Source organism: Rhodamnia argentea, chromosome 9 (genome assembly GCF_020921035.1).
Source record: "Rhodamnia argentea isolate NSW1041297 chromosome 9, ASM2092103v1, whole genome shotgun sequence".
Classification (NCBI taxonomy): Eukaryota; Viridiplantae; Streptophyta; class Magnoliopsida; order Myrtales; family Myrtaceae; genus Rhodamnia; species Rhodamnia argentea.
In genome coordinates, this window is record NC_063158.1 from 22,590,580 (window position 1) to 22,601,084 (window position 10,505).

The 10,505-nt window shown below is 42.3% G+C and overlaps 1 protein-coding gene across 1 annotated transcript; it reads right to left on the minus strand.

Moving 5' to 3' along the window:
* Positions 1-8,059: 8,059 nt before the first annotated feature.
* Positions 8,060-9,544, minus strand: LOC115739710 (non-classical arabinogalactan protein 31). The gene is given in 3 exon segments (XM_030672934.2): positions 8,060-8,548; positions 9,090-9,393; positions 9,395-9,544. Coding segments are annotated over 3 exon segments (735 nt in total). The 5' UTR covers positions 9,524-9,544; the 3' UTR covers positions 8,060-8,246.
* Positions 9,545-10,505: the final 961 nt, after the last annotated feature.

Genomic DNA, 10,505 nt, shown 5'->3' on the forward strand with positions numbered 1-10,505 from the left:
CCGAAAGGGCGTTAGAGTAATCTAACGTAACCAAATCCCCGAATTCAAAATCTCTGGTTTGCGGAAATAAGATAGTTTTCTCCCGCTATTTTATTTAGGTTTCTAATCAACCTACCGAAAATGATTAGTGGCGACTCCAAATTCAAAACACGTTGCATGTTAATTATTTGAACCTTAAGTTGCGATTTGGTATGGACTTGGGAGAGTCCGAGTTAGGTTAGTTAATTAATTAACCTGATAATCCATTAGCCCGAAAATTAACTTGTTTATTTTTTAGGTCGTGACAGTTGGCTTCTTAATTCCTTTTGCAAAGCGGTTTGTCCATTTTAATGTGTTGAGGAACTGACCTTTTTTTTTTCCACGAGTTACGGGGTAAAGCTACGTGTGTTTGCATTTATGTGGGATCAAGGCCATTGGACAGAACGAAGAATTAGATCTAGAATGTTTGAATTCGGTGCATCTAGTGGCAATATTACCAATTCTATATTGATTTAAGCCCAAAAGGCAAAAGAGGTTTTAAACACCCTTGTCATTCTTTCACTTGCCCTCCCAAACTTCTTTATTGAAAGGCTTAATACCACCAAAAAAAAAAAAAATTGTGCCCATTATGGCAACTGTCCCAAGCCTTTATAAACAATTTTTGGTGTCACCAAAACTCCTAAACTACATTCACCGTGACGCCAATATCCTAAATTTCGACACACTGCACATACCCTAGGTATTGTTGGCACGAACGAAAATTTTTGGAGTTCTGATGTTACGGCGGCAAAAGTTTAGGATTTTTTGTGGTAGACATAGGGTATTTTTTTCCACACCAATACCAGTTTAGGGGTTTTTGTAACATCAATTTTTTTTTTAAGGTATTAGCGTCATAGTCACGAAATCTTTTTTTTTTTTTTTTTTTTGCGTATCATTAAAAACCTAGATTATGTTAACTGTGATATCACTAACTCGAACTTTGTTTATGTCACGAAAATTCCTAAACTATATTTACTATGCCGCGAATACGGCATTTGGAGTATTGGTGGCACAAAAAGATTGAGTATTCGTGTCGTGGTGGCAAAGTTTAGGATTTTTTGTGGTAGGCAAATGGTATTTTTGTCGCGCCCAGTAAAAATTTATGAATATTGGCAACACAGAAAAAAAAATTAAATTATTGGTGTGATAGGACATAACTTAGTTTTTTTTTTGTGCCATTTTTTTTCTATGTAAAAACAAAGTATTTTTGGGTCAAGTTGAGAATGATTCAAAATATCTTTGGGGTTTCGCCAGTTACACCGAAAATGGGGAAAAAATAGTGGTATTTTGCATCCAAACTAAACACACACCAGGCAAGTCGTGCGGTAAACTGCAAAGAGTAAGCGGGACGGGCACGCGCTACATGGGAGCGCGTGGGGGCGGAGTTTGAGGGTAAACGACCCCAACGTTGTAACGTGCGGCCCGGCGGCGGAGTTTTGAAATCTCGGACAACTTGGGTGGTGGGCCCCAAAACCGAAGCGACAACACACAGTGAGGAGAGAGAGAGAGAGAGAGTCAAAGAGACGTAAGCGGTTGTCATTTGACTTGTAGCCTTTGCGTTGTCTTCTTCTTTCTTCTTCTCTCTCTCTCTCTCTGTGTGCTGTGCTGACCGCAGTTGTATCGCATTATCTCGACGGTCTGTTCGGGGGGTGAACAAGAGAAACATTAAAAAATATATATATAGGGATTAGATTAAAAAAAATTATCACTAAACTTGATTAATGGAAAAAAGGAGGGCCTCGATTGAATATTTATCAAAAATTCAAATATCAAATTAAATAAATTAATTACATTAAAATAAAGTTCAAAATTTAGTGATCATTTATAGTTAATCTCGATTCAAAGCGTCGGTTCATTCAAGGAAATGGGTTGGATCTTGCGGAACCAAAAGTTGAAAACTGACAAGCCCACCCAACTCCCACGTTGGATAGAATCAGAGGTGGGGGTGTCTGACTCGCACGTCGATGTCCCACATCCGTTTGATTGACGGTCAATAAAGGGCAATTAGTATTGCGATTTGCATCCCTTCTCGGGTGCTTAACATTGGAGTTCGGATACTAAATTTGCCGTCAAACGACGCGTCTCGTGAATTAATTTCAGTTTCAGACACACGAAGATATCCCAGGGATTGTTCGATGCACAGTTCAATTTAATTCCCACCTCTTTTGTCATCCTCGAAATCTTGATAGAGTTGTTACGGGTATTCTCGAGTGTGGCGCTTGCTTAAGCCGAGACTTTAAGCTGGAGATCCGGGCACGCTTTCCATCGATACACCCGCATGCGTCTTCTCTGCCGAACCGACAAGCTTGGTGGCTCGATCCATCGGTCGGTCCTGTTCTGTTACATGAAGCATGGAATTTGTCTCTTGAGTTGTTTACTGCGTACGTCTTAATACTGTATAGAGTGCTATTCTATGTATCGTGGTAAGAAATATCAGAAGAATCGGTTGTAATGGTTTGACCAATAAAGAGAACAAGTCCGCCACTAAAGACAACAAATGACCCATTACATCAAACCCATTACAAAATATCAGCGAATTTTAAATTTGTTGCCATCACAAAAAATATATGTTTTTGTTTTTGTATTTTTTTTCCTTTTCGATGAAGTAATGGAACGGTGGGTTGTCGTTTACTTTTCTTGTGATTGATGATCGTACATGAATGTTACGTGTATGTATCTTTATATCTCCAGCATTACTTTGATTTATGTTGAATTCCCGCCATGTGATGGTAAGGATACCAATCTTTAGCTCTTTCACAAGATGGGCCAGGACTGGAAATGTCAAATGGGTGGATCGGATCGGGTTTGGATCGTATCGAAACCCATATTGACCTGTTTAATCCATTTTGATCCCTTTTCATGAAGTACAATTTTAACGACTCATACCCGACTCAATCCGTATTACTTAAACACTTTTATATTTAACCAAATAATTCGATATTTATTTTTTTTATAATTTAGTAAGAAAAATGATACTCCTAAAACACTTTCTTGTAATACAAATCTGGTGAATTTTTTTAAAAATTACTTTTTATATATATTGAAAATTAATTTATTGTTTTTTTGAATTTTTAAAAATTATTTTAAAATTTTAATTTTTTTCAATTTTTTATTTTCTCGGCCACTAGCTATCGCAGGTGGGTGGCCGCTTGAAAAATTATTTTTTTCAATTGTTTATTTTTTCGGCCGCCGGCGACAGATGAACGGCGATGACGGGAGAAGCGGCAGCAACGACCGGCGGGGTGGCCGCTTGAAAAGTTTTTGTATTTTTCTAATTTTAGTTTTCTTTCTTTGTTTTAGTTATAAAAATAAAAAATTACAAAAACTATAAGCTAATATATTTGAAGCCCATTGACCCACGCCTAGCCCAACCCAAGTATAAAATATAAAATATAAACTAATAAAATTGAGGCCCATTTACAAGTGGTGCTTGGGAAGCTACGGGCCACAGACCGAAAATGGGTTCAATTGAGTGACCCATTTGATTCAACTTTAACTTTTGGGACTCATTTTCATTTGGCCCTTTAAAAATTTAGGACCCATATACAATCTATTTGTACAATATATGAGTCCAAAATGGGTCATGTACCCATATTGACACCTCTAACCAAGACTAATGCCCTGCTAGGCCAATTTATTGTTCTATGATCTTACTCAAACGATACCATGAGGGTGATGATAAATAAAAGGCGTGCTTGTGAAACTTACAATTCAAAAATCGCGCCGCTTAAAAAACTTGCAAAAAGCATTAAGGTACCCCTGCATATCAGAAGCCATCCTCACTTTTCAAAATCTTCAGTTTGTATCTCCTCCAAATTTAAACGATCATTTACCCCAAAACCCTACAACCATCTCTCTCTCCCGAAACATGACATAGCGCTCTCTCTCTCTCTCTCTCCGGCACCCGATGCCTTATCGATGCCTCTCTTTGGCCCCCGACATCGCCACCAACACCCCGTTTCCTCTCTTGCATGAAGCTCATAGGTCCTGGTCATGAGAACTCAAGCTCCGTCCTGTGGGAGCTCGGCAAGCTCCATGGCGACACTCTCGGCGATCGTAGAAGACTAAATCGAAGACAGCGATCATCAGTGCAACGGTCAAGGACGGCGGGAGGCCTAGTCTAGGGGGGTGGCTGCCGGAGCGGAGACGGGGTGGGAGAGAGATGGTTGATAAGTGAAAAGTTAGGGTTAGCAAGTTGATATGAAATAGCAACACTCAATATGTAAGTTGTAGGTTTTAAAAGTGGGGATGATATTTGATGTGTGCGTGGGTGCAAATCAAGATAACTTTTTGCAATTGTTCCAATATCTATCTTCGGGTTGTTGATGTAGTGGCTTTGAAGCTAGGTCTCCTCCAGTAAATTTATATCTTCATGATATAATTCCTAATCCGTAAAGCAAGGTGAAGCTTGGCCGGAATATCAGATTAGGACCAGAAACTTTCCAGTAAAGTTGTGCGATCACATCAATATTTATCATGTGTATTCTTCAAAATTGTGTTCAGCGTTCAACTTTGATGGGGCGACATACACATATACTGAGCTTTGCCCATTGTGTGAATTTCTTTTTCTTTTAGAAGCAAATCCTATCGTTAAGTAGGTTTTCGAGAAAATACTAAAAGTATATCCCACTTTCGACCGAACTGTGTGACGGCTAGGGATGGCGGAGGGGCTGGGCTAGGTGGGGTGGCTGCCGGCCGGTGAGAATGTCGGGAAGCGAGTTGACACGAAACGACCAAACTTGATATGTAAGCCGTAAGTTTCGAATATTAAATATGATATTTGATTCGTACGTGGTCGCGAACCTACAAATAAATTTTTGCAATACATTGCTATATCTATCCCAGGACTGTTGATGTTAGCGGCTTGGAAGCTAGGCCTTCTCCAATAAAATCTATTTCTCGACAATCACAATATAATCCCTACAAATTAAAGCAAGTTGAAGCTTGGCAGGAACATCGATTAGGACCAGAAACTTTCGAGTGATGTTACGTGATCACATTAATATGATCGAATTAAGCATAATTATCATTTTTTGCCCCTGATTTCGATTATTTCCTGGGAGGAGCTTTCTTTCAGCAAACTTATTGTGAGGCTAACACAGACAATTGACAATTGATGGGCCATGCTGGCCGATCCATCATGTCTAGCAGACGGTCATCCCGGTTCCAACGATCCTGCCGCGGTAGTTCGATTGTCGTCCTAGGTTGAGCGCAGAGTAAAGCCCTGCGCAGGTCTAGTTGTAGATCGCGGTTCGAAACAAAATCCCGGTTAATTCGAAATGGCCAGCCGGAAGTTGGGTTAGAGAAAAAAAATGGAACAAAAGGCCAAATTGTAGAAAGTCGAAATCAGAAAAGCGGCCGCAATGTTAAAGCACAACGGCTCTAAACCAGCTTTCCGAATAATACTTACAGGCCTTAAAACTCCGCATCAAATTAATATTGACGGTTATTGTTGGGTCCGTGAAGTTCATGTCTTCGAACAAATCCATAGTTGTTCGAGTACTTTTGTGTTAATATTTTACTTTTATTTTGGAAACTTTCTCATTTTCGTGATCAAAACAAGCAATTATGAAAAAAAAAAAATATTGAAATCCAGATCCTAGCCCGACTCTGCCCGGACTGGACCAGATCATTTCAGTCTTCAATCGGGCCGGGCCGAATGGCTCCCTGGTTTTGCAATTGCTCGGTAATGGTTTGGGACCTTGGGACCTGGGTGACTCCTCAGGTCAAGTCTCCGTCTCACAAGGTCGCACCGCACGACTCACTGCCCGAGCTCGCCCCGACCACCTCCGGTTGGGCCAACCGCCATAGGGAGATCGCCGGGACGACGGCGACCAAGCAAAATACCAACCGGTTGCAAGTCGAAACCTCCGACGGAGAAAATCGAGTGACCAAAGGGGGATGACTGCGATAAGATGGATATGGGTGGTGAAAGCATGGTAGCTCGTGCTAGGGGGGCTCGCGACGATGCTGGTGCATTTTCCCTTAGGTGGGACTTTTTATTTGGATATATCCGGATATCGGGATGCCCCAAACATTGGATAGGAAGTCGAAGTTATGTCCGGCTCGTGAAACACAGCCTAAGAGTTCATTTTATAAATAAAATCGATCTTTTAGTGGAAAATTCAGATTTTTCACATAAGTGGGTAATTCGTTTCTTTCTCCGATAACTAAATTTTCGGAAAAAATAGGTCGAATTCAAGAAAACGTCAAAACCATCTCTAAAGTGACATAGGTTGAAAGCATAGAGATGCTCACATAGCACCCCATTCTCGTACTAGAAAAAGCATTACAAAAGCTCACGACACGACCCCTCCTTAATCATCAATTTAATCTTTTTTATACATTAGCCTAACTTATGGCATAATCAACCAAGATCAAAATCAACTCTCTAGACTGAAAAATTTGCCGGAAAATGTTGCGGATATTCGCATATCCTCAGCATTTTTCTTTCTTTTTTTTTTGGCCCTAGACACCATATTGTAGGACCCCTTGATCAAAGTGAATTTAGCTAAAGCGGTTCAAAATCTCCACACGATCCATGGTGGGGATCCTAGGTTTGTCACACAAAATAATTGGGACTTGGCTATGATTGCTTCTCCCCCCCTTCATCGTTCACCCGCGTGCACCCGAAGATTTTAGTCCCACTACTTCCATAATCATCACCTTAGAGTCCTTGCCCGGGGCCCACCTAAATCATATACGTTTGAAAAAGTTCTTTTTGACTTAACTATGGTCGGAGCGGAGGGGAAATCCCCTCATTTTGGATTAAGAGTTGAAGGTTTGGATTTGTAGATGCAATAGGGGATCCAATGTTTCAAGACATAAGAAAATCGCGTCATTAGAAAGGCGCGCACCCCATCTTAGACACCGCGCGCCGATCGGACTTGGATCGGAAGCCGATTGAGCTCGATGAAGTTTTCGTGGTGGTTAGTAGCAGAGAGCAGGCGAGTCCAAACCCATCAACAATTGAAAAGCCGAGTGACTCGTTAACTGTAGCGATGTTTTGATTGATCCCTAAAATTTTGCTACATGTTCAATTAATCTTTGCATTAATTCAAGTTCGGAGATAATATTGAACATTCGTAATAGTCCGTATACCACGTTGAGCAATTTAAAAGTTTGGCATTGTTCATTGGACTAAAATTTCAAGAAAAATATCGAACAAATTGAAAATTCATCGATCACGCTATGTTTTGGATTAAAGTTTACGGGTCATTTACATGATTTAAACACAAGTATTAGGAATAATTGGGTTGCTGCAAAAATTAATTAGCATTTCCATAAAAGGAAAAAGCAAATGTAAATGTTTTGACAGGGGAACCCCTCCCACCCCCTGCAAGACTAAAAAGCTGCGAGTTTCAGGACAGTATTGTCTGCCACAAATCAGACAAAGAGTCATTAACGTTTGGCAACAGTCGACTTTCACTAGCCGTTAACTTCTCCTCCTCCTCCTTCTTCTTCTTTTCCATTTTTTCCCCTCCTTTTTTTGTTATTTATTTTATTGCCATTAAAACAAAATTTCTTCTATGGATATATATATATGTTCCCAAAAAAAAAAAAAAAAAGCTTGAAAAATTCAATTTTTTTTTTTTTTTGAAAAACAGCCGATTACAGCGGCGTAAGGAGCCGTTGGGAACGCGACGGATTGGTCCTTGTTCCTGACAAGATGAGACGGCTAGAGATGTTAGAACCTATTATACTTCTCATGTTTTAAGTTTTAATATTTATTTAACTAGTTTATCCTTGATGGTGGGCGACCACCACTCGCCGTCGTGTCACCGGCCCCCACCCTCCTCCCTCTCTTGGCCATGTAAATTTACACGAACACCATAGATTCGTCGCCGACATCGGGCGCTCACCACGCAGCCGTTGTGAGGGCACTCGGAAGGAAGAGAGAGAGAGAGAGAGAGAGAGAGATGGCGGAGAACGATCATGGCGGGGGTTTTGCTCAGACGAGGAACGGTGGGGACGGACGGTGACCGCTTAATTCCTCTTGGAAGTACGTAAGTCAACATATGATCCATCAAAGAGGCAAAGGTTAAGCCAGCACCGAACTCACTCACTATCCATCATCAAACCACATCAATCATCTTCAACCTCCTAATAAAAAAGTAGAAAAACCCTACACAGGGAGAGAGGTCCAAAAGTCTCAGTAGACACGAAAGTTCTCTCATCAACACATCCAGAAACATCACAGCGACCACGGAACGCCGGAGCAGCAGCTTTCAGGGCTTGCACTGCGGCTCGAAGGCGAAGGGGCCGACGTTGAAGACCATGTAGGGGAGGTTGTCGATGAGGGCGGGCTTCTCGGGCCTGAGGACCGCGCCGGCGGCGCCGCCGTGGAGAGGGGAGGGGAGGCGGCAGGTGGGGAGCGGCGACGAGGCGAGCGAGGCCTTGCACTTGTGGAAGGCGAAGGTGGTGATGGTCTTGGGCGCCATGAGGAAGAAGTAGCCGTTCTTGTCGGTCTTGGCCGTCTGAACGGTGGGCCGGTACTTAGTGTTGTTGCATTCCAGCTTCACCACCGCACCTGGAAAAAGAAAAAACACACAAAAAAAGAAGAAAAAATCAAGAAAATTTCACGAAACCAAAATTTTAAAATTTCAAGATCTCGTCAAAACTTGGGTTATTAAATGGCAAAAAGGGTCATATAAAAAAATGTTAAATAAATAGGAAAATGGGCCTATAGCCATTGGCCAATTTTCAAAATTTCATGAAGTGAGGACAAAGAGAAAGGTGCAGAGGACCATAATCTCAGTTTCTTTTCCATACATCCATGAAAGAGAAAGGTGGTATCTTTTAACCTAACCTCGCTATTGCCGAGAAAATGTCAGACACTAAGGGGAAAATAACGATGACCAGATAAAAATGTCATTTTTTTTTTTTTGGTTTTGCTTTGCTTCTTTGTATGAACTGACCGCGAAGGAAGGAAGAAAACGAAACAAGTTTATAACATCTGTCCAACATGCGAAAGAACAGCAAAATGTGGAAAAAGAAGGCGGAGAGTTTCGCTTTTTGAAACTGAGGAGCGGCAAAAATTACGACTTTGGGAAAAATCTAAGGAAAATGACCAAGGAGAGGGGTGGCGCCCAAGAGAGTCTCGACCCCGGAGTACTTGCACGACTTGCAGTAGACCACCCCTTGGACGGCTATGAACCGCCGGCTCATGGGGCCCATTGGGGGGTGGGCCGGAGGGTGGGCCGGAGGGTGGACCGGCGGGTGGGGGGGGAGGGTGCGCCATGGGAGTGGGGACCGGTGCATGGGCGTGGTGGTGGTGGTGGTGGTGCGGGGCCGGCGCATGGGCGGCGGAGGGGACTGGGGCGGGGGCGAGGTGGTGGTGGTGGTGTCCTGGGTGGTGGTGGTGGGTCGGAGAGGCAGCGGGCGGGCGGACAGGGCTCACGGCGTCGCTGGTCACTGCTGCTGCGAGCTCTTCGCCATGGGAGGAGAGGGCCAAGAAGCTCAGAGCTAGCAGCAGGAGCTGAACAAGAAGAAACGCTTTGGCCATCTCAGAGATGAGAGAGAGATAGGGGTGGTGAGAGAGAGAGGTTTTGCAAATAAGGGGATTTATAGGGGTTCAAAGCGTGAATCTGTGCGGTTTTCAATGAGAAAAACAGTCTCCTTTTTATTTATTTATTTTTTCCATTTGCTTTTTCTTGTTTTTTTTTTTTGGGTGGGGCAGGCTAAAGTAATTCGCAGAATTATTACAAAGATGGAAAAAAAAAAAAGGGAACAAAAGAACTTACATCAGGCTAAGGTGAAGTCACGTGCAACGCGCGTGCGTGAAATAGGCTAGTCCCTTTGTAGAAAAATAATGTGCAATTCGTGCGGATATGCATCGGGCGTCTCTTCGATGAAGTTTGTAATATGTAATTGTAATAGTAATCTAGGAGAGTTAGTAAATAAGAGGGAACAAACTTTTCTGACTTTTTAAATGATATTGATGAAGCGGCTTCAATCATTCCGAGTGAGCCCAGAAAGAGATTTTAAATGAATGAACCGATCTCGGTTCGATTTTTTCCAATTCCGAATCTGATACGAAACATCGTGAAAGTAAAGTATGCTTTTTAGAGACTACATAACAAATTAATATAGAGCTAACATATGAACTAGTGATTCAAGACGTCTGGCGAAAGCTGTGCACGTAGAGAAATACGCTTTGCAGGATTAATCCTAAATCGAGCAACCCGGCTGTGTTAACTCTTTAATCAAGCAGCCGACTCTTAACATCTTAATATTAAGGGGAGGTAAACTCTTCTATTTGAAAGGTGCGGCGAGACGACGTCGTTACCCCAAATCCCCGGGATTCTTAAGCCAGTGGGCCTACCAGAAGGGCCATGATTGAGTACTGCTTCTAGGATTGGATCCCTCATGGAACTGTCCGGGCATTAAGCTTTAATGTATGAAGGGCTCATCTCTTGCCTCCTAAGTAACAAAAGAGAGAAAGAACTTCCCCGACCATAGCTCGGCAAACGATTCGGTCGGCTCGG